This window comes from Danio aesculapii, chromosome 5 (genome assembly GCF_903798145.1).
Source record: "Danio aesculapii chromosome 5, fDanAes4.1, whole genome shotgun sequence".
Taxonomy (NCBI): domain Eukaryota; kingdom Metazoa; phylum Chordata; class Actinopteri; order Cypriniformes; family Danionidae; genus Danio; species Danio aesculapii.
This window is the reverse complement of record NC_079439.1, coordinates 59,110,679-59,136,765: the sequence shown is the minus strand read 5'-3', so window position 1 is coordinate 59,136,765 and position 26,087 is coordinate 59,110,679. Positions and strand designations below refer to the sequence as shown.

The following is a 26,087-nucleotide window of genomic DNA, read 5'->3' as shown; positions in this document are numbered from 1 at the left end:
AAGCGCAAAAAAACTAAGCCAACAAAAACAAAGGAGCAAATGATTCTTTTAGCAATAAAAAACATCAACAAACTGCCATGTTTAATTATTTTCATCACCTTTTAGACTATTATGAACTCGCAATGACAGAATTACTTTTTAACAAGAGGCTAAATGTATACTGTGTGTAGTTTTGGTACCCTTTGGCAGTGGAGACACAAGACTGATAAAGGTGACCCGTACCAAACTGTACTTTGCTTCTAGTTTGATGAACATAGTTTGATGAACATGACATTTCCCAAAAAAAAATTTAAACTTTAAGTCCAAATCATTAGCGTAATGCACAAACTTTATTCATAAATGTCTGAACACAGTGATGTGTGTACCTGTCCAGTAGCAGTGGGTTTGCTGAGCTGCTCCTGGTTCTGTGGAATGTGCTTCTTGGCGTCCTGGATTTCCTTCAGTAGTTTAGATGTAGGGTTTCTGTAGTCCTCTGTCATGGCCTGTAATTGATCAAACATCACAGCGGCTCTGGTTATTCACACGTCTCCTGTCGTGGTTGCTACATGTACAGTTATGATGTGAGCTCAGTCCTAACAACGCATGAGTCAGTCGATAATAATAGCTTCAGTTCTGCAAATTATAAAAAAATACATTCCTCAGGTTCAAAACTAATATAACACATTACCAAATTGCAGTATTCACAGCGCATGTGTAAGCAACTCTACATGACTTCAGCATTATTAGGGGGAGTTTCAGTTCTCAAAACTACTTGGACAATGACGAAAATAAACAGTAAACATAAGCACCATAACATTCAGTACTACTTTTTTTGGAGAAGTAAAATTATGAACTGCACTAAAAGAAAATGCTCACCAAAAGAAACATTTACTTTTGTTTAAAAGAGTATTATGATATAATTACAACATAATTATGCCAATATTAAATAACTTTTTGTACTTTAAAGGGATACTTCATTCAAAAATGAAAATTAACCCACCATTTACTCACTCTAGTGTGGTTTGGAACCTTTATGAGTTTCTTTATTTCGATGAACACTAAAAGAAGATATTTTAGAGAATTTTCATTTTTGGTTGAACTATCTCATTCTAACCACATTTTTAAGTCTCCACCTCTAAATTACCCCACAGAAATAATTCTAGTGTATTGATTTATTGCTTCATATGGCTTTCTTATTATAATCAAACCCTAAAACAAAACCGTTGATTAACAATAAAGTGGACACTAAACGTTTCAATGAATTAAATTTAACAACTGATGTATGATTATCAGTGAAATAGATCATCAATATTCATGACCCTTAAGGTAAAAACAGACCATTTCATTCTAGAAGCAAAGTAGGGCTGCAGTTATGGAAAAACATTATGACAATAATTTGGTCAACATTGTAAGTACAGTTATTTAAAATAATAACAGACTTTTTTGCAGAATAGATAACTAAAAAAGTTTTTTTTTAAAGTCTATACACCTTCATTCATTCATTCATTCATTCATTTTCCTTCAGCCTTGTCCCTTTTATTCATCACGGGTCGCCACAGCAGAATGAGCCACCAACTTATCCAGCAAATGTTTTACACAGCGGATGCCCATTCACACACACATTGTACACTGAGGCCAATTTAGTTTATTCAATTCAGTCTGAACAAAATAAAATAAAAATGTACAAATACAACCAACTGTGCTTAGAGAATATAGTCTTTAATGTAAGAAATAAACTTGATTTGCTTCTTATTAAAGCTACAAAAGTCCTTCAGTCAAGAGCACCGAGTGATTTTGTCCTTGTTTCTTGTTGCGATTAATAATGATAAGCACTTAAAAAGCCACACAGCTCCGATTTACAGTTACTCTATGTTCATTTATTACATAAAACAGAGTTCATTTAAATTATTACTAAGTGCCATATATATATATATATATATATATATATATATATATATATATATATATATATATATATTTATATATATATATATATATATATATATATATATATACATATATATATATATATATATATATACTTGTTTTTTTTTACATATTTTTGCGCGTATGCATACAACTTGAGATTACTTTAAATTACTGTTTTCTGTTCCATCTCGGAGGCTGAGGGCATGCACAGAATAGCGCAAGTTCTTTTTCCTGCTTTTAAAAACAAGAATAAGGCCCAATTACAATCCTATTTTTGTACCCCTATGCCTTCCCCTTCCTCCATGAAACAGAGTGTAAAGGAAAAGGGCTTTAAAATGTACCTCTAAGAAATGGGACACCACTACAACACCTGCACACATCATCCTGTCATCACAATCTCTTACTTGCTTCATATGAGATCGACGATGGCGACAGCTGTAGTTATTCCAGTTGCGTTATTTTTTAGAATTTATCTTCAGGAAATTCCTTAAGGCAACGATATCATGTTATCATAACGATATAATGTTGCGATAAGACTGTAACTGTACTGTGCATTTACACCATAGCCATATTCATCCATGTAAACACAAGAAAACAACATTAACAGTACTAGTTATTATTATGGATTATAGATGAATGTGAAATTTTGCGGTTTTAATTTTGTTTTTAAAGCATGACAGTAAAACACGAACACCATTATGAATGTATTGAAACATATGCTTGTTTGTAGTAGAAATTCATAATAATGACAAATTTGTGCATTTCCTTGACTTCCGTGTGCAGCAACATTGTCATTGTAGATGGTGTATTCTAGGACATTTCCGTACATCTGGTCTTTCGCACACGGTTTCGAGTGTTGTCCTGAAAAATCTCAGTTTCAAGAGCTATCTAGCCCTTCCCCTTAGCCCTACGCTCTTAGCTAAATAGATTTGAGACACCCTCACCCTTTCACATGAACACGCAAAACGAGGGCTAGGGGTAAGGAGAAGGGCTAAGGGGTAGAATTGGGATTGGGCCTAAATCTAATACACTTCAATAAATGAAGAATGTCCCATGCTGCAAACTTTATGTTGCATGATTTTATTTTTTTTAATCACATGAAATTGGGCTTTGTGGAGAACGTGGACTGCTGGAAAGGCCTAAATTTGAATTCTTTAGAGGCTCAAATTGATATTGAAATTGAATTTGTTTAATCGCTGAATTTCTGCTCAATTGTAAGTTGCTTTGGACAAAAGCATCTGCTAAATGACTAAATGTAAATGAATTTGTTTGAATTGCATTGCATTGACTCTAAAAACCCTTCTAGGGATGTAAATAGATGTGTAAAACAGTGTGCAGAATTTTTGCACTTACCTACAGTATGTCACATACCTCCTATGTAGATATTAGAGAGTTAGAAGAGAGCTAGAATTCAAAAACCTCTAAGCACCGTCTGAAATTTTCATAACAAATGAACATTTTTTTCAGCTTTCTGTTTATGATCAGTTATTTCACATTATTCTTTGCTGTAAGAGTAAAATTACTGAACCTATCCACAACAGCCAGAGAAAAAAAAATTATTTAAGAAAATTTCAGATGGCATTAAGAGTTTATTTGTATCCGAACTCTTCAATTTAACTTATTGTCTCATATCAATGAATTCTGTAGCACGTTTAAATTTCCAGCTGACCAAGAAAAAAAAGAAATCATACTGACACTGTAGTGTACAATTCAAAGCCATCATTAATCCAAATACTCGATCTAGTCATCCAGAAATCACCTTTTGTTTTAAATAAACCCACTGCTCTGTTACATGTATGCAAGCATGTGACTGCAGGAGCTTTGCAGCTCTGACGAATCAAACACAACCAGTGAAACCCATAATAAGATACTGTAGTAAAAGGCATACAGAGCTATGAAAGACTGAAGAACAGAAAAGCGGCAGATGACACGGGACTGATGAAGATCAAAGCTATTTATCGGAGATCTCTTACCCATAGAGGCAGAGAGGCTGCTTTTCGCTCTGAGGGGCTGGGGGAGGAACAGGAGCGCTCGGGTCCGATGGGCCCTGGGGAGTGAGGGGAGCTGAGAGAGAACAGAGGCCCTTCTTCCCCCTCGCCGTCTGACAGGGGGATCTGAGGCAGGCCCGGCGGTCTCCCCAGCACCGTCAGGGCCACATACGAACCCGCTGAACACAAATATAGCTTTTAAGTACAAAGAAATCAACAACTGTGCAGCATTTTTCAAAATAAACGTGTAAAAATTTAGTTAAATGATCAAACATGAAAGACACAGCATACTTACATTTTATTAGCTTTACAACTTCTACATGATTTGAATGTGTAACTAACGTCCCATTGACCTGTATGTAAAAATAAATAAATAATTAAACATGCACACACATAATACATTAATAGATGCTACGTAAATCAGAAAGCTTCACTAGTACATAAATTGTGCTGTATCCACTTTAATGTAAATGCTTTAAAGGGGACCCTTTTTACAAGATCTCTGGTGTTCGTAGAGTGTGTATGTGAAGTTTCAGCTCAAAATACCCCACAAATAATGTTATAGAACTCTTTGAATCTGCCTCTTTTAGGCTTTGATCCTAATTATGCTGTTTTGGTGACTGTCGCTTTAAATTCAAATGAGATGCTCTTTCAAATGTGCTCTTTTCAAAAGAGGGCGGAGCTACAAATGTCTCTGTGTCAGCATAGTGGCAGATTCAATAACAAGACTAATGTCCTATGCTAATGAGGGAGAGGTTGTCACTAAAGGGCGGGGCTTTCCCCCTCTGATGACATGTACAAAGGAAGAACAATCAATCAAACTTTTTTTGCAGAATGTTTTTTCAAATGTGACTCGAAAAAAACATTTTTACTATTAGAAGCTGGTTATATTCAGACTGTTGCCACACAACTGTGTTTAAAAGCCTAATAAATGTAATATTTAGATGGTTGCATATTCGTCTGAAATTTTATCTATGCGACCTCAAAATATATTTGGGAGTTGCAGTAGTAATAGTAGCATTCATTGTAGTAGAAGTGACTGTAGTAGTAGTTGTGGTTGTTGAAGTAGTAGTTGTAGTAGTATCAATAGCAGTAGACATCACTGGGGTAGTAGTATCAGAATTAGTAAATTTGAATGTAGTAATAGTTGTCGTCGTTGGTGTAATAGTATCAGAAGTAGTAGATGTTGTCGATGTAGATGTTGTAGTAGCAGTCGTTGTTGTAGTAGTATCAGTAGTAGTAGATGTTGTTGTAGTAGCAGGGGCGTAGCAACCGGGGGGGGGGGGGGGGGGTGTTCTGTCTTTTAGAGACAGACCATTTAGCAACAGGTGATAAATAATAATCTAAACGTATGATCCCATACAGCCGTCCTCCCTACTTTTAAAATGTCCGCTACGCCCCTGCTGTGTAGTAGTATCAGTTGCAGTACACATTGTAGTAGTATCAATAGTAGTAGTCATTGTAGTAGTATCAGTTGTAGTAGACTTTCTAGTAGTATCAATAGTAGTAGTCATTTTTGTAGTAGTATCAGTTGGAGTAGTAGACAATGTATTAGTAGTAGTCATGGTTGTGGCTGTAGTAGCAGCAGTAGTAGTTGTAACATTAGTAATTGTCTGTAGTAGTAGTAGTTGGTGTAGTAGTTGTAATTAATTTTAAAAGTAATTGTAAAGCTTTTTTGAAGGAAAAGGATAAGCCTACTGTAGCCTAAGCCTAAGTGTAAGTCTACTGTAATTTTGATTGTAATCTGTACAAATTTTGATTCAAAACATAGATTATGAACACCTTGTTTTGAAGAACAATGTATCATATACATCACGTATAAATATGACTGATCATATATTACACCAGGGCCGATTCTATGATTTTTAGTCATATCCTTTTTAGGATATACAAATACATATTATAAATTAATCATAATAAAATAAAATGTTTGACTAATATGGCAGGGTTTGTAAATTAAACACAGACTTTATTGCTTATGTAATTGATAACTGCATACTGTATCTGCTTATTGTTTGCATTTCTACATTCAAGCACTTTCTATACGTTTAATTTATTTAAAACAATAAAAAATTGTCATTTTTCTAATTCAAAATAAAAAAATATATATCTTATTTCCCATATTTCACGATTATCAAATCCAAAACCATTTTAATATACATGAAGTTTCCATTTCTGTCAATCAATCTAATATGCACTTAAAATTATTTCAAATAAAAACAATATTTCCAAATAATACAGCTATTGCTATAAAATATAGCCATTTTGATTAAATAAATGCTTCTTTAGAAAACATTTTAAAATTCAGACCAGACTCCAAAATCATTTAGAAATACACATCTATACTTCTGCTCTTAGCCAGCAGGTGGCAGAACATGGCATTCTGCCAACATCAGGTGAGTCTGTCAGATTCAGTGCATTGAAGCCTCAAATCCTTGATTAACAGTTTTACACACAGGTAAAACACACTGTTGTCGTTTTGAATCTCATTAATACGAGATCAATTCATATTGAAATCTGATTGATAAATCGGAATTTCATCAGACCATCACCTTTATGATCCGGTCACCAGTCTGAACACCAGCTCGCATGGCAGCTCCATCTACATGCAAAAGAAAGAGAAAGAAAAATCATGAAGCAAACGGAACTTAAAAATGGCTAAGTTGCTTTTAAAAAGTAATATATTACTAATTATATCATTAAATTACTTTGTCTGAAAAGTAACTTAGTTACTCAGTGAGTACTGGCAGTCGATACTAAAAAATAATATATCTCAATGTATAGACAATAGAAATGTTTAATTCTTTAACCCATTAGCTGTCACTTCCACTTATGAACAATGGCATTTTCAACTTGAATACCAATCTTTGCCAACACTTTAGTGCATAGACTTAAGCTTGGTGTCATTTTAAAGAAGACACTTGTCAGATTGTAGCTAAAGTAAAAAAGTTAAACAAAGTTACCCCTAACCCTAAGTTAAATAAACTTAAAGTTATGTGGCTTAAAGAAAATAATAAAACAATAAATGTATATTTTATTATATTACATAAAATATGTATTCTAAAAAAAACAGTTCTAGCCCAAATTTAACAGAAAAATCAATGCTAAATATCTGAAGAAATTATATTCCAAATTTAAAGTTGAAATCTCAAAAACTGAGCTTTCAGAAAGATTTTGTTTGGATGCAGTACCAAACATGACCACTAGTTGACCTTTAGTTTCTATTAGTTACCATATAAGGGTGCCAAGTATTTCTGTGTACGTTTTAAGGAATATGAACCATATTATTTTTCATACTTTCGACAATATTTATAATGTAGGCATTACATTCTAAAGTACTATAGGCAGTTTGGTAGTATTTGATTTGAATTTAGCCTCCAAAATGTTTTTAAATGTGGATTGCTGTAGCAAAGTAATGCTTTATGACTATGATGAGTATGCTAGCCACAAATTCAAACAAAAAAACTGATGTTTAGTAATATCTATTAGCAGATACGGAAACTAGAAATGTTTTAACGCTTTAATGCATTTAAATTATATATAGTTTATATATAGCCATGATTGATTTATCTTTATGGTTTAAACATGAACCCACAAACAGTGCCAAAAGTTATAGGGTGACTGTAAATGAATTTTGATCTCCTATTCTACGAAACAAAAAAAAAAGAAACTGGTTTCCTTTGATGCATAGTTTGTCACAATTATATTAAAATTTAACTGCAATATAGTAAGGCTGGGCGATTTGGCCTAAAATCTAAATTTTAATTCGATTACGTCTAATGAACAATTCTTTTATTTATTTATTTCTATTTTGCCCTCTCCGTGCCGCCCACACTCGTCAATGCTACCAAGCCCACCAATCACAGAGCTTGTGCTATGCATCGTGACGTGTAGTTAAATTGTTTAAGAGTTCACTGTCGGCAACAGTCACTGTGAGGGGTATGCAACCGCGTTAAGGCTGCACCAGACCATATGCTGTGCTCGACACAGAAGTGCAAACAAAGCGGGGTCACGTGACACGCAGTGAGGAAAGTAATTGAAAAAATTGACCTGGAAAATTAGACAGATTATAGGCTCTAAATGTTGATTTCGATTACTTTTCGATTAATTGCCCAGGCCTAGAATAAAGTGAAGTAGACTTAAGCTTTCCACTTTCTGAACAGTGGCATTTAAGAGGTTTAATTGAGCCCAACAAAAGCCATTAGTTCAGTTAAACATTCTTAACTATACATGTATCAAACACAAAGCATTTCATTTTAATCACACTATATTTCATACATACACTATAATTGAACAATCAAGTTACTATGCAACTTACATTACTATTTTTATCTTATATTGTCATGAACTAATATCTCAATTGTGATTTAGTTATTATGCATATGCAATTGTAGTGATAAATCATATCAATGATCTTCTTTAGTTGAAAAATATCATTATTTTCTAGAAAAAAAATTTATATACATGAGATTTATATAGAACTGTTGAATTTATGTACAGTATTTAAGGCAAGCAAGCGACTGTAGTCAAACGTAGCTTGAATAAACATTTTGGTCAGTGGAAAAAGCGACTATGTATTTAGCACCTTTAGTATTGTAATTATACTGTAGTGTGGTGTTACACAACCAGATAATTATCCATGACATGCTAGTTTAAGAAGACAAGTGTGTAAGTCACATGTGAAACAGTTGTGCATTACTGAAGGCAAAACAGGGATAATAATGAACAACGGTGATTGAATCTTTCTTACCCTCTTTTACAAGCTGTACAAACACAGGGTTATCGCCGCTCACTGTCAGCCCAAAGCCATTCTCATCTTTCTGGATGATAACACAACGCTGCACAAGCCCTGAGAGACACACACACACAGAAAGAGAGAGAGAGACAAGGATAAAGCAATGGACAGATATGGAGTGATGGAAAAAGGATGAGGACTTGGTAAGTAGCACTCGATAATTCAGATAAAGACAACTGTGTTATTCCTGCTCACACACAGTGTAGTGTAAAACCAGACAAAACGGTTGATGGATCGTAGCTGGACACACTATTGTTGTGAGAAAGGCTGTTTTGAAAGTGATTAGGGTCATGTGGATTTTTGTTCTTTAAAAAATTAGTACTTTTATTCCACATAGATGAATTATGTGGTTTAAAAATGACATTCAAAAGATAATAATATTCCAAAAAATACTTAAATCAATAAAATAAATGAAATATATTATGTTATATAAAATAGAAGTGTGAACCTACACTGGTCTCATGGTTCAGTTCGGTTATGATTTTCATGCCAATGATTCGGTTCCATTCGATATCATGGTGCATCACGGTGCATTGACAATGCTTTTCATACACAATTTTATATTTTACTTCACAGCACCAAAATTCTTGTATTAAAATGTATATTTTTTTAAATACATTTTATATGGATTTGTTATACAATTTTGTCCTTTAATACAAGCAGTCAGATATATGAACTGTAGCTTTAATTTTACCTGCTCAAAGAAAACTCTTTTTAAATGCATGAAACAAACTCAAGGACATGCACAGAACAACATGAGCATTTACAGCAAATAAACGTAAATATTAACCCGCTTTTTGAGCGTTGTTGATTGAGTCGTTAAACACGAATGATTAGTCACATGCTCAACAGAAAGGGCTCCGATTGGCTCTTATGTGTTGGCCCTGTTCACTGATAAGTGACACTGATAAAGAAACGTGGCGTTCACAGCTGATCAATGACAGACGCGGTGGAGAAAACTTGCTCTGCACACACACTCGTGTCTGGATCTACAAGTAGCGCTGTAACGAGGAGAGGAAACGTCACGTCGGCAGATCAAAGGGGTCACAGTGAGAGAGAGAGAGAGAGAGAGAGAGAGAGAGAGAGAGAGAGAGAGAGAGAGAGAGAGAGAGAGAGAAATGGAGTTTACTTTCATTTTCTCCTTAGCAGTGAAATAGGGGCTTCTGCTGTAACTTCAGTGTCAGTGAAAGACTGTACAGCAAACACACGCAGTGAATTGTGCAGAGTTTCTGCGTTTTAATTACTTGTGCTCGCCTCCCACACCATAGTATTCTACCCTGACATAGCGAATGGGATAAATGAAGTCAGTACATAACCGGTTAGGATCTTTTACTGAACCGATACAGAGTTGTCCATGTCTGCATCGTAGTGAACCGAAGAAACAATTAATTTTGACACCCCTAATTTAAAATAAATTAATATATATGGGGTTCTGAGGTGAAAGATGTTATAATCATATGTCATGGTTTACGCTAAATTCATTCTTCCGTGGCGGGGCGCCACACCAAAATTCATCCCACCACAGCTACATTACAGCTTCCCATTCAAAACATTCAGTCGTTTTTTTAAATACCGGATTATAATCGGACTAAAACGTATTAAAAGGAAAGTGAATTATAACAGTGCAACCTTTTCTGTAAGCTTTTTAAAGCTTTAAGATGACGTGCTGACTGATTGACTGACTGACAAGTGCGTGATGCGTGAGGCCAGCAAACATGACATAGCTTTCAGTTATGATGAACACAGTTTCCATAATTATACTTTATTTACAGATAAAGGTCAATGGTTCTGCATACAATGACTTTATCTTGCTGGAGTTTTTAACCATTTCACTCATGCTGCTCTGGAGGTCTATTGGAGACATTCACAAATATTAATAGCAAATCTAATAAACGTTGAAGGCATACTCGTTACATAAACGCACTAAATCGAACTTCAGCAGCGTTTATTTGAGAGCGCACAAGCAAATCTACATTTGAGCAGCGTATATTTGAGGGCGCGCAAGAAGTTTTGTGCACGAACAGAGGAAATTGGCGCTCGAGCACAGAGATTCACATGCTCGTATTACATGAATAAGATCTCGACTTGTAATACTGCGCTCACGACATTTGTCAATGAAATAACTCCACATGTAGTTGGCAGGTCTGTGTGAAAGGCCCAACAGAGTCTGCCGCCACAGCTGGAAAAAATCCTAGAGGAAACACTGCATGTATTTCTTTATTTTAGCATTTTTAAACAATTACTTAAAATACACAGAAACAATAAAAATTTTGAAACATTTAAATTATAATATGTATAAACTCTAATATTTTAAGATACTAATGTTTTGTCGCATTTTTATTTAATTATTATATTGTGTTTTATTAAAAATATAAACAGTTTTGGTGAACATAACAGACATGATGTCTCAAAAACAGAAGAGGAAAAAAGCTTTGTACTGCCTGACCCCACACATTTAAAATGTATTGAGTATGTAAAAATACAATCATCATATCAAAAGCAAAAATATACTAAGAGAATAAAAAAACAAGAATTGTATTATATAAAGTAAAATGAAATGGTTTGCAACGAATTTTACTTCTTTGTAATCAAGTACATATGCATAAATCAAAAAGACCAAAAAGAAAAATTATCCACAGCTGTTTCAGAATGAGAGATTTTCTTAAGATGTTCACTGATAAATCACAAATCACAATAGCTTTTATTATTGTGATTATTATATAACTATTATTTATTTCATAGATTATGACTGTCATGATTGCATAACAAGAAAAGATTAAACGCTTCAACTATTAGCACTTAAGTCTTAAACAATAACACTACCTGACAAAAGTCTTGTCACATATCCAAGTTTTAGAAACAACAAATAATAACTTGACTTCTAGTTGATCATTTGGTATCAAAAGTGGCTAATATGAAAGGCAAAGGCCTCTAGATTACGCTTATTTTACCAAAATAAAATATAATCATGCCTTGATTTTTAATTATTTAATTAGGACAGTAAGGTCTGACTTAGACAAAAGTGTTGTCACTTAACAGAAATAATGTCCAGTATAGAATATAAAGTCATGCTGCAGTGGAAAAAGAATGAATATTGTGTATGACTCCCATGAGCTTGGAGGACACAATCCATACATCTCTGCAATGACTCAAATAACATAATAAAGTAATCTAAAATGACAAAGAAAGTGTTCTTGCAGGACTCCCATCAAGATTCTTTGGATTCATCTTCAGTGCCTCCTCTATCTTACCCCAGACATGCTCAATAATGTTCATGTCTGGTGACTGGGCTGGCCAATCATGGAGCACCTTGACATTTTTTGCTTTCAGGAATTTTGATGTGGAGGCTGCAGTGTAGCAAATAGCCGTGATTTCAATGGTAAAAAAAATGTAAAAATTCTACAGTAAAAATCCGTAACCTGGTTAACAGTATGTTTGATTAATATATATAGCAAATAACCGTGACTTTCCCAGAATTCCTTGCATGGCGCATCATTTTTTATGCTTTTTGTTGACATTACTATGGATCTTTTTAGTTGTTGCCCAATCGGTTATGTAATTATAGATTTATGTAACATCTAATGTTGATAAACAATGTTTTAGTCATGTCTTAAGCTTGTAAAAAAATAAAACACCAATATCCAGTATGTTTTTTAACATTTTTTTTTACTGTTTTGTAAAGAATTGGGAAGACACGTCAGATAAGAAGCATTTGAACAGACTGGATCTGTCTGCAATGTGTTTAGAGGGAACACTCAGAAGTCATTCATGTGTGTGATGCCTACAAAGTACATCTTCCTCCATTTGTGCTTCGACCACAAAAGCGCACAACATCACACACGCACCTGGACCATGTGGAGCCATTATACTGGACATCACAGAGCCATGGACTCCAAAAGTCTGACAAGCACACTTAATAAAACAAGACTAGCTGCTTTATGAATGTGATCTTTGAATGCTTTTATCAAACCTCCTGTAAGCTGTTAGAAAGATTCCTCCTCATTCTCATATATTGCTAGAATATTGCTATATATATATATATATATATATATATATATATATATATATATATATATATATATATATATATATATAAACACACACAGTATATAGCCCTTTATTTATGCCTCCTACTAAATTTTTATTCTTTTTAAAATATTTTCCAAGTGATGCGCAGGTTAAGGTGTGTGAGTACGCAGAGACATGCAGGTTAAGGTGTGTGAGTACGAGACACAGCACACCACTTCAATAATGCACAAGATTGAGGATGGCTGATGACTAAACATGTCTTTGAGGGAATCCAATTGCACCACCTACACAAAGACATGCTGAGGGATTAGTGTAGGTCGAGTATGATCAGTAACAGGCATCAGTAAGAGGTTCAAACACACACAAATGCCACAGCAAAACCCAGAGCAGCGGCAGTGACCAATGACTCTTACCGCAGGACTCTGGCCTGTCGTCACCTACTACACTCGGAACAGAGAGATCTGACATGAAGTACGCACAGACACACACGCACAGACACACACATGCGCGCGCAGACACACACACACACACGCACACGCAGACGCACACACAGCAGAAACCAACAAGAGAAATAATGATTATGAAACAAAAAACTGATAAACAGGCATTTTACAAAAGAAAATGCCAAATTATGCCAATTTTTTTAAATTTAATGCATCCTGGAACATAAATAAATGGAAATAAATTAGAAAAACTTATAAATTAGGATATAAATTTTTGTATAGTGCAGATGTACAGATTGACAAATATTGCAGCTGTTGGACAACATCCTGTACTTTTGAGCCTTTTTAAGGCGAGAATGTAGCTGTTTTGTCGCAGAGCAAAGTCGATTGACATTGTCCATCCACAAAATGGCGACAGAGACCGTACAATAGCCCTTAGAGAAACATTGTGTAAAACTACAAACTACAGCTGATCAAATTATTATAAATCTGGTGACATTCTAAGTCGAACTCTCTCTTTTGTATGTTGTAGTGCTGTATTTATACCATAGTAATTGTAGTGTATTGAGTGCGAGATGGGAGTATTGAGTTGGCCACTCTTTGTATAGCCCTGAGTTACTTTTTGGTTGGCCATCTGTTTGTTTTTCATGAGTCTTCTGTTTTTGTTACTGCAGACTAGTTCAGTAAAAAGAAGGAAAGAAGAAATGCCCTCATGTGTTCAGAGTTTTTTTAATTATCGCAAACACAACAGTAATCTGGTAGTGATTATGTTGCTTTGGCTTTTTCAAAGTTAATTATTGTGATATCCATATTGCAACAGAAATACTTGGAATTGTCTGTAGACTGATGGCATTTCATGCCGTTCAGCCTTATAATCTTAAAATGTGAGCAAATTCAGCTGTTTTGTCTTCACTTTAGACATTTCGCTAGAGAATCATTCAAATACTAGCTCTAAAGTGACATAGCAACAGTTTCTGCTGTTCTGACGTCAGCTGCAGATGTGAACGAATAGCGGAACAAAGTAGTTCCTCATACAAAAGGGTTTTTAGACTCTTTTTGTTTGATTTTCTTTTTAAATACACGATTATGCCATCGACCTGTTGTATAAATGCAATATCACACTCATAGCAGTGCGATTTGGCTCTATATCATCACTGCTGGGACACTAAGGCACCTAGTCTGCTGCCTTGTGCAACGCACGCCTCCCACCAGTGCTGATATTCAGACATAATCACATTGCTGCTCGTGTGATATTGCTCTATATATATATACATATATTGCTCTCTCTCTCTCTCTCTCTCTCTCTCTCTCTCTCTCTCTCTCTCTCTCTCTCTCTCTCTCTCTCTCTCTCTCTCTCTCTCTCTCTCTCTCTCTCTCTCTCTCTATATAAATATATATATATATATATATATATATATAGCTTGGTAGTGATGGCAGCTTTCAAGCTTAGCTAGCCACATCACAGCAATATTAGTTCAATAACGTAGCTATTTGTTCCATTGTGCATCGCTGTTGAACCATCAGCTGTTCTATATTTTATTTAAACATTGCCCATTATTAAAGCTAAACATTTCTAACTTTACAATTTAAATTAAAGACCATGCTGACCAAAGTATTGGTATTGACATATCAGATTTCATAATCGGCTACCAGCACTGCTTGATAAATTTAGTATTAGGGATTCTCACTTCAGTTAACTGAATAATAATTCAGATTAAGATTAATATTAATTATTAATATATTAATAATGAATATTCAATTATTATTAAAAAAATGTAAATTATTTGGCGCGTCTATTTTGTGTCTGACACATTAAATATTGCATTTTAATAATACTGATTTATTTTAACATGCGAACAGCAGCATACAGAACATATTAATAGCAGAGCATCTTTCCGCACCTGCAGTTCCAACAGCATAGAAAAAAGAATAAACTAAATAAAAAAATAAATAGTCCTGCTCTAGATATTTTTTACATAAATCACAAATTTAGATTACAAAACGAAAACACTGACTGAATGACAAAGACAATGACAAGGCTCATATGTTGACACTTTGTGAAGTATAGGCTACTAAAGCATATAACAATTTTGGGGTTTCCAATTGAAAAAGCATTATTTGCATGTTTTATAAACTATAAAATGAAAGCCTCAGTTTGGTGTGGAGTTACGGAGTTATGCAAAAATTAGGAAAATCTTTGGATTTGTTTGATTCGTAGATATTTAGGCTTTTTTAAAAATTGATATTTTATAAGAACTGTTAGTAACTGCAATTTTCTAAATGAAAACAGGTTGGTTTGTTGGTTGTACACTAAATCATCAAAACTGCAGCCTATTTGTTGTGTTCATGAGTGGTGCCAGAGCGGTCTGATGGAGAGAAAACCTGGCTTGTTTCCAAAGCAGAGCACATTTCAGAAAGTTTTGATTTGCGGCTTCTTTCTCGAATTGTGCAATTAAAAAAATGGGGGTGTTTATCATGCGGATCAAGGACAGAGGCAATCAGCATTAGCACTAGTTTGGCATCAACTCGTCTGTGTCAAACATTGACCAGCAATATCCTTCTTTCATTTTGTTTCTTTGGCAAAATACGTCTGTAGGCACTTGTGGTTGCACGTGTTATCGTCCTGCGAGTTAACAAATATGAGTTGCACATTTACGCAGCCAAACAAAAAAAAAAGCTTAAATAAAATGTTTTAAACATTTAACTGATACCATTAACCAGTTAAAAACGCACCCTTTCGGTTAACGGTTAATTGGTTATTATTAGCATCCCTATTTAGTATAGGTGCACACCTGATTACAGCATTGAAAGTTTTATTTCATTAAATGTAGTATTTTACAATAATAATAATTAATACATTATTATTATCATTACTATTATTAATATTTCATGTCAAATGGGGAAGTGGGAATGATTCTTTTGTAAGCTCAAGAGAAATATTTTATTTCAAATATTTTTCCTATACTTTTACTGAACTAGGGTTAGTTCATTTAAATAGTAAACCCAAGGGTGAGGATTCAAATGAATCAACATTATTTTTTCTGGAATAAAATGAAAATTATTTTCAAAATTACCCCTTTAATTTTGAACTACTTCCAAGTACAGCAACACGTGTCAACATTCCTGCACTTCACTTCACTAATATTAATCAGCCCCAGGGGCGTTGCTAGATGTAAAGCTCGACTGGGGCACAGCTCACCCTCCAAAAAAAAAAAAAAAAAAAAAAAAAATAATAATAATAATAATAATAATAATAATAATAATAATAATAATAATATTATATATATATATATATAAATATATATATATATATATAAATAAATAAATAACAGTATTATTGTTATTATACAATTGTTATTCTAAAAAAATAACAGAAATTAATCCTAAATGTAATTGTGAAACAATCTAAAGACACAACTGGAGTGATGCTAAGATAATTTAAGAAATCTTTTGCATAAATATTAATTTTATTACAATGAAATTCTATAGACTACTACTTTATAGAATACAAAAAAATATATGTTTTATAGAATTATCAGTTGTGTTGTCTTAGACCCGACTCATGGCCAAGAATTAGGTTTATTAAGTCTTACTTCCATGACTCATCATCCCTCCTTTTTGCTTCATACAAAATAAATAAATAAATAAATCACCATCATATTATTTAAACTTTGTTTTGTCGATATGCAAACTCACTGCGTGCCGACACATCCATATAAAAGACTGTTACACCGGCAAGTTTTGCAGTGCATATTCACTACCAGGACTTACACCAGGAGCAGAGCAGCGCGTCAGCGTCAAGCAGGAGCGGTGCATGAGGCGTGCAGGTATATTTTTCTTCTGCGCACATGCTCAGTTCGTGTTTTGATTAAACTACATTGCTTTCATCAGCGTTGGTTCGGTTGCACATAGAGAATAACGTCTTTTTTTCTTAATAAATACACTTGCATATAAAGTAAATCGTATCTAAAAGCATTTACTGGGGCACTGGTGATTTTTACTTGGGCACGTGCCAGTAAATGGGGTCTAGCGATGCCCCTGAGCAGCCCTACATGACTTTATAAAAATCGGTGACACTTTCACAAAAGTCAGTATATCCACGACCAACAGACATTGCTTCCATTTCCTGCCGAATCAATTTATAAAACGATGACTCAAGCTCATCTGAGACGCACCCTGCATATCCTCCTTGATGACTCAGCTAGATCCCTTACTAAAATAAACCTCCATCCTCAAAAGAGATCTCCCTCACTGGTGGCCAAACAGCTGTGCGTCTCTGCGGCAGGAAGACAGAGAGAGGATTACAGCCCTGTGACAACATCCGGAGCCTGAGAAGAGAGACGGGCCTCCCACATAATGGCAGAACCAGGCTGCTAAAGTCCAGCGCTCTGGGAACTCAAGAGTTAAACTTCCATACCGCATGGCAACATGGGCTGTGATGTGCTTGATTTGATCACTTCAGTCATGTCTAGTTAATCCTGAGAAAGATTATAAATGAGTCATGACTTCAAATCCAGGTTTGAACACAGATGTGCGTGCATTTTTTACTGCAGCATGATATTTAATGGTCATGAACAACCAATTTTGTACTGTTAAAAGTCATATTATAAGAAGGTTTTAACATCATCATTTTGAATGTACAGTTGGAAGCAAATGCACAGTGATATAAGCATTCAGACTAAGCAATTAGTGACCATGTAACAAAAATGGTTATTCACACTTGTGCGGTTGAGACATATATGCCATTCACATGAATAAGTTTAAAATGTGAGAACACATTACATAAATATAAATACCTATAATTCACGGACAGACTGCAGGTTCAAGTGTTTACATGCGGAGTGAAATTTGTGTAACCTATTGGGCAAAAATCAGGCTGTGATATGTTGATGATACACTCACTGGCCACTTTATTAGGTACACCTTCCTAGTACCAGGTTTGACCTCTTTTGCCTTCAGAACTGCCTTAATCCTTCATGGCATAGAATCTACAAGGTACTGGAAATATTCCTCAGAGATTTTGGTCCATACTGACATGATAGCATTAGCAGTTGCAGCAGATTTGTCTTCTGCACATCCATGATGTGAATCTCCCATTCCACCACATCCCAAATCTGCTCTACTGCATTTAGAACTGGTGACTGTGGAGGCCATTTGAGTACAGTGAACTCATTGTCATGTTCAAGAAACTAGTCTGAGACGATTCACACTTTATGACATGGTGTGTTATCCTGCTGGAAGTAGCCATCAGAGGATGTGTACACTGTGGTCATAAGGGATGGACATGATCAGCAACAATACTCAGATAGGCTGTGGCGTTGACAAAATGCTCAATTAATATTATCGGGTCCAAAGTGTGCCAAGAAAATATCCCCCACACCATTACACCACCACCACCAGCCTGAACTGTTGATACTAGGCAGGACGGATCCATGCTTACATTTTTTAATGGCAAATTCTGACCCTACCATCTGAGTGTCGCAGCAGAAATTGAGACTCATCAGACCAGGCAATAAAGGTTCGATGTGTTGTGCATTCAGAGATGCTCTTCTGCGCACTTTAGTTGTAACGAGTGGTTATTTGAGTTACTGTTGCCTTTCTATCAAACCAGTCTAGCCATTCTCTTCTGACCTCTGGAATCAACAAGGTATTTACTGAACTGCAGCTTACTGGATATTTTCTCTTTTTTGGATCATTCTCTGTAAACGCTGGAGATGGCTGCACGTAAAAATCCCAGTACATCAGCAGTTTCTGAAATACTCAGACCAGCCCGTCTGGCACCAACAACCATGCCACGTTCAAAGTCACTTAAATCACCTTTCTTTCCCATTCTGATGCTGGTTTGAACTGCAGCAGATTGTCTTGACCATGTCTACATGCCTTATAAGCATTTAGTGATTTCAGTCATCATACAGTAGACAAACTTTATGTTCTGATCAGTGAGATTCAGTCTAAACAGTCTGTCTGTCATTGCATGTAATGATTTTGAGTCTTCTTGGACAATTGAAAGCTTCCATACTGTACATGTTTGCTGAATTTATGAAGCATCTGTGTTTTGAAATAAATAAAAAATTTTATGGACAATTTGATTGGATAGGAATCACGGGACTGATTATTTAAATTAGCCAGTCTCCATAGACAAGAAAAAAAAGCATAATTATTCATTCATTCATTCATTTTCTTTTCGGCTTAGTCCCTTGATTAATCCGAGGTCACCACAGCGGAATGAACCGCCAATTTATCCAGCACGTTTTTATGCAGCAGATGCCCTTCCAGCCCCAACCCATCTCTGGGAAACAACCATACACACTCATACACTACGGACAATTTAGCCTACCCAATTCACCTGTACTGCATGTCTTTGGACTGTGGGGGAAACCAGAGCACCCGGAGGAAACCCACGCGAACGCAAGAGTATATGCAAACTCCACACAGAAACGCCAACTGACCGAGCCGAGGCTCGAACCAGCAACCTTCTTGCTGTGAGGCAACAGCACTACCTACTGCGCCACTGCGTCACCACTGAATGCATTTTTCATCACCAAAAATGACTGAGCTCATGTCAAAGTGTCAATATACTGATAGGTGTGACAAGCCTATTCACTGTTCATGAATACAAGATAAGGTTTGGTTAAAAACAAGTACAATTACATTTTTTATTAGTATTTCTTTAACAAACATCCTGATTTTGACCTCAAATCTTTACATGTCTTTATTAATGAGCCTGTTTTTTGCAGAAGTTCATGTCGATAAGGGCTGCAGCACTGCATCTGATCCACTAACATTACTCAGCAGTGGTTAAAAGTCAAAGTCAGTGTTAAGCCTTTAAACAAGGTGCTACTCCAGCATTTAAATGATGATTGAGGTCCATGTGGTCCCTCTGATGTCACAGCTTGACATGTTCCTGCTGCAAATATCTACATACACACTGAAGCAGTTCAGCAGCACACGGCAGGTCTGCGTTCAATCTCTCAGCCACTATAAATCCACGGACATACAGTTCATTGCTCTTTAGAGCAACGCGCACTAGATCTGCACACTGTCAGAGCTGTCACAATACAGATTTTCCCTTTTCACTATAAATAACCTGATTTAATTAGCCAAGTACTTAGTTTTTAAGCTTGAAAAACACTAAATGGTATTGTTTTAAACAATATATCATAGCGAGAGATATATTAAAGCACTTTTAAAGTACCTACTGTATATTGTCCTGTTTTCATCTTTTTTGTTTTGAAAATTTCCCACAATGGGATTTGGATAAAATCAGTTTAATTTCTCTAAGACTCATTCAATTTTCATTCTTTATAAACCACTCTGATTGGTTAGACAGCATAGTCTGTTGTGATTGGTCTACTGCTTATAACAAATGTTGGAAATGAAACGCCCATTACCAAATCTGACAGGAGTTTCCTTTACTTAGCGGTCATAAAGACTGTAGATGGTTACTATTAAAGGGATAGTTCATGCAAATCTGAAAATTCTGTTATCGTTTACTCACATTTCACTTGTTTAAAGCATATTTGGCTTTCTTATTGTTGGACACAAAAGAAGATATTTCGAAGAAGGCACGAAACCTGTAACCATTGACTTCCACAGTATTTGTTTTTCCTACTAATGAAGTCAATGGTTACAGGTTTTCAGTTTTATTTAAAATATCTTCTTTTGTGTTCAACAACAAAAAATAAACTCATAATGGTCTGAAACCACATGAGGATGAGTAAATGTTGATTAAATTTCCATTTTTGGGTGAACTATAGCTATAACTTCATATAATTATATCAACTCAAAATTGTGTTCGATGATGAAACACTGAAAGTATTAGTTGATCAACCTGAACCTCCATCACAAAAATGAGTACGAAATTTCTATTGATAAGTTTTTATTTATGAGATTATGATTATAATGGCTGAATAATGTGTTTTACATCTATACCCACAAGTGTTTGAAATATTATACATCCTCTCATCATAACAGTGCAGATGCCATGCATATAGAAGATTCATTTAGCAGCTTCAGTAATTATAACAGGAGTTTTTACATGTCATAACAAATGTTTTGTCTTGACAATAATTTGCTTCCTCGTGACAAGTTGTTGGCAAACCCAGCTTCAGTGCTGGAGGGTCAGACATGCTTATAGGCAACCAATGAAGTGGGTACAATCAAAAAATAACTTTTGCTGCTTGTTCAATCAACTTATTTAAAATGAGTTGAAACAACACAATTGTTTTATGTTGAATCCTCTTAAATTTGTAAAATCGATTGAGTTAACAATCGATTTTTGTTGGGACAACATAAAGGAATGGTGTGAAACCCAGCCTTTTTTTACAGTGCAAGTCAAAATTACGCATTGTGTTTATATTATTTATATATATATATATATATATATATATATATATATATATATATATATATATATATATATATATAAAATATATATATATTATATATATATATATATATATATATATATATATATATAATATATATATATATATATATAATAATATATATATAATATATATATAATATATATATATATATAATATATATATATATATATATATATATATATATAATATATATATATATATATATATATAAATAATATATATATATAATATATATATATATATATTATATATATATATATATATATATATATATATATATATATATATATATATATATATATATATATATAAAATATATATATATTATATATATATATATATATATATATATATATATATATATATATATATATATATATATATATATATATATATAATATATTTAATATTTATTAAAGGGATTTCTGAAGGATCATGTGACTGAAGACTGGAGTAATGAAGCTGAAAATTCATCATTAAAATCACTGGAATAAATGATTACATTAATTATATAAATTTAAATAAAATATAAAATATCATAAATTAAATTCTAAACTACTTTTGAACAGTTATTTTATAGTGTAATAACATTTCACATTTTTTACTGTATTTTTGATTAAATAAATGCAGCCTTGGTGAGCAACATAAGCTTATTTTAAAACATTTAAAAATCCCACTGACCCCAAACTTTTGACCTCTATTTTGTATGTGTATGCATATAAATACATATATACAGTTGAAGTCAGAATTATTAGCCCCCCTATTAATTATTTTTTTTCTTTTTTAAATATTTCCCAAATGATGTTCAACAGAGCAAGGAAATTTTCACAGTATGTCTGATAATATTATTTCTTCTGTAGAAAGTCGTTTTTGTTTTATTTCGGCTAGAATAAAAGCAGTTTTTTTTTTAATTCATTTTAAAGGTCAAAATTATAAACCGCTTTAAGCTATATATTTTTTTGATAGTCTACAGAGCAAACAATCGTTATACAATATCTTGCCTAATTACCCTAACCTGCCTAGTTAACCTAATTAACCTAGTTAGGCCTTTAAATGTCACCTTAAGCTGTATAGAAGCGTCTTGAAAAATATCTAGTTAAATATTATTTACTGTCATCATGGCAAAGATAGAATAAATCAGTTATTAGAAATTAGTTAATAAAACTGTTATATTTAGAAATGTGTTGAAAAAAAAAATCTCTGTTAAACAGAAATTGGGGAAAAAATGAACAGGGGGGCTAATAATTCTGACTTCAACTGTACATGTGCATGTTAAAAAAATATTCAACCCACATTTGTCTCAATCCCATTTACACACTGCCTTCGAAACCTTTGTCCGTCATAAAACAATGCAGATTAGTTTCATTTTTTCAGTTTTGCATCCATAGCAAGTCTTGACAATTAAGCAGCTAACAAGTGAAAGTCAAACAAATGAACTTGTAAACACAGCGCTTCATGGCAAACAAAGTGTGGAATATAAAGACAGATAGTGGCAGATGGTTGAGAATCACTGCTGTAGCATACTGAATGATGGTTTCAATCCCTGGCTCGCACCGCGCACATTTCCCATGCGCCTGTTTGGTGTGTGTGAGAGGGAGCGCATATGTGTGTGTGTGTGTTTGTCCATACTTTTGACATACTGCTAGTGTCTATTCAGGATTAACTAGTTTATGGACATGTGTGATGTGGCTGCAGTATCACAAGCAAAGTAAACAGAAGTAAATGTGGAATTTGGGGATTATTAATTATAAAGCTACAATAAGACACAATCTCTTTTGATAAGAAACTATTTTTTTCTTTTTTCCTTTTTTGAAGCAGAGAGGTGAACAAAAGCATCACTGCATTTTTTGACTTTGAATTTTTTTTGTCATTTTTTGCAATGTATCAATTAATGCGTACTCAGTGCGTGACAAATTTTTAGGATACAAATATGAAAAAACATACAAAAAATTCGAACTTCAGTGTGCAATTACCTTAACAGCAACATTACACATTGTGTAGAAGTTAATATTCGAAAAATCTTAACAGTGGCACTTTAGAGACAAGCAGGCGTGTTCTTACCTGTGGGGTCAAACTCATGCGAGAGGGGGACTGACGCCTTGTCGCTTTTGGGCTTTTTATCTGGGGGATGGTCCTTGCTGAGAATACTTCCTGTCCTGTGTACACACAAATGGGAAAAGGGTCACCATTACTGCCACATCATGCTATTCTTATCCAGCAGCACACAAAAACTAGACAGGAAATGTGGATCCACTTACAAAAGGTCACACTCATGCCCCCCATGTCCAAAAAAAAAAAAAAAACAGGCCCAGAAAGAGCAGACAAAACATTTCTGTCCAACATAATGCTAACTACTGTTTACTGCAAGTTTGATGATTGTGAAAAGCCTTCTTTACTAGGGATGGCCAACTGGTCATCCGTCAAACTAATTTTGAGTTTAGCTATAATACTGCACGGTGCTTTATAAGAATGATTTTATAGATGACACTTCATAGAGTGGCTTGCTAATAGTGTATAGTGCCTGCATACTGAAAAAAATAAATACTATTTTGCATTTATTTGAATTAAAAACTACTGGTGGCCAAATGACTGCAATCATTCAGCTAAAAAAAAAATATTATATATATATATATATATATATATATATATATATATATATATATATATATATATATATATATATATATATATATATATATAAAGCTCAATGTTATTTAAAATAAGGGTCATGAAGCTATGAAGCTTAAAGTGACATTTAAAGGCTTAACTAGGTTAATTAGGTTAACTAGGTAGGTTAGGGTAATTAGGCAAGTTATTGTATAACGATGGTTTGTGCTGTAGACAATCAAAAAAAAAAAAAAAAAAAAAAATTATATTTATATATATATATATGTATAGCTTAAGGGGGTTAATAATTTTGACCTTAAAATAGCTTTTAAAAAATTACAAACTGCTTTTATCCTAGCTAAAATTAAACAAATAAGACTTACTCCAGAAGAAAAAATATTATCAGACATACTGTGAAAATTTCCTTGCTCTGTTAAACGTCATTTGGGAAATATTTAAAAAAGAAAAAAATTCAAAGGGGGGCTTATAATTCTGACTTCAACTGTGTGTGTGTGTGTGTGTGTGTGTGTGTGTGTGTGTGTGTGTGTGTGTGTGTGGTGTGTGTGTGTGTGTGTGTGTGTGTGTGTGGTGTGTGTGTGTGTGTGTGTGTGTGTGTGTGTGTGTGTATGTATGTATGTATGTATGTATGTATGTATGTATGTATGTATGTATGTATGTATGTATGTATGTATATATATATATATATATATATATATATATAACAATTTCAAGAAACAAATATTTATTTCTCCACAAGTCTTCAGCTTCTCATTGGACACAAAACAAAAAGGAAACATCTTGTGATTATTACTAATACTACTAATAGTAATTAGGCTATTGTTGTTATCCATAAATTTTGAAATGTATTGTTACAATAGGCTAGAATAAGCTACAGTTTTTAATTTAAAATTTTAACAGAATAATTTTTTTCTAATGATATATGATTGATAAATTTGTATTTTATAAATAAGTTTTTTTTTCTTTATATTTCTTTATTCTAAATCTTTAGGAAATTTTTTTAGCACATCCAGATAAATTTGTGCTTAAAATGTCACTAAATGCAGCATTTAAATCTCATAATTAAATACAAAATTAAGTGAATAACTGCAAAAAGGTCCACTTTTTAAAAAAAAAATAACAGGCCTGTCTACTACATGTAAATGTACTAAAAACATTCTATAGTTTAATGTGAAGTACAGATGAATATTCAAGTGCTTAAATTCATGTTTATTTCAGCGCTTCCCACAGATGCCCCTGTCAATCATTCTTCCTTCATTCACATTCAAACTGCATGTCGTGATCGATTATGACAACACAAAAAACTTTCTCCAAGAATATTTGTTCCAGTTAATACAAGTAATCAGTGGAGAAATGCATTTCATTTTGCATTAAATGGGTTCATTTTGACCTGCAGCAATTAAGGAGTACATTGCATTATTACATCTAAATCATGTTGCGCTGTGTCTGTTAGATCAGATCGCATTCGCAACACTAGAGTAGAGAGGGTCATTACCTGCTCTATACACACAGAAAGTAGGTGTACCTGAAATTTTGAATTAGAAAAGGCTCAATAATACATTGGACAGATCCTCAACGCACCGATTTCTTCCCTTTGTGCTGCTAAGTTTTGAAAGTGTTCGCAGATACCGGAGAGCTGTGCACCGTGTCTCAATGATGCATCAAGCACTTCATTCATGCACTGGCTATGCAGATGTTCACTGCTCCTTAAAATGATTATGTAATATTAAAAGTTTCTGTTGTCTCATCCTTCCGACTGAGTTTATTCTTCCAAGCGGGAATACTTTCAGTGCTGCGAATAGTTTGTAAAGCCTGGCTTATTGTGGTCAAAGTAGTTGATTAAGTTATTAAAGTGAAACTGACAATACAGATTGTCATTAACAGAACATTATTTAGCCTAATATAGGCT

General features: G+C 34.0%; 1 protein-coding gene across 3 annotated transcripts in view; it reads right to left on the bottom strand.

The window, feature by feature from the left end:
• arhgef12b (Rho guanine nucleotide exchange factor (GEF) 12b) overlaps positions 1 to 26,087 on the bottom strand; it is a 145,769-nt gene that overhangs the window by 61,990 nt on the left and 57,692 nt on the right. For all 3 annotated transcript variants that reach the window (XM_056458554.1, XM_056458556.1, XM_056458557.1), the window contains 6 exons: positions 23,615 to 23,709; positions 8,647 to 8,745; positions 6,449 to 6,498; positions 4,192 to 4,249; positions 3,882 to 4,075; positions 366 to 482 (listed from right to left, as the gene is read on the bottom strand). In XM_056458554.1, the coding sequence (XP_056314529.1) occupies positions 366 to 482; positions 3,882 to 4,075; positions 4,192 to 4,249; positions 6,449 to 6,498; positions 8,647 to 8,745; positions 23,615 to 23,709 (613 nt within the window). The remainder of the gene's footprint in view (positions 1 to 365; positions 483 to 3,881; positions 4,076 to 4,191; positions 4,250 to 6,448; positions 6,499 to 8,646; positions 8,746 to 23,614; positions 23,710 to 26,087) is intronic.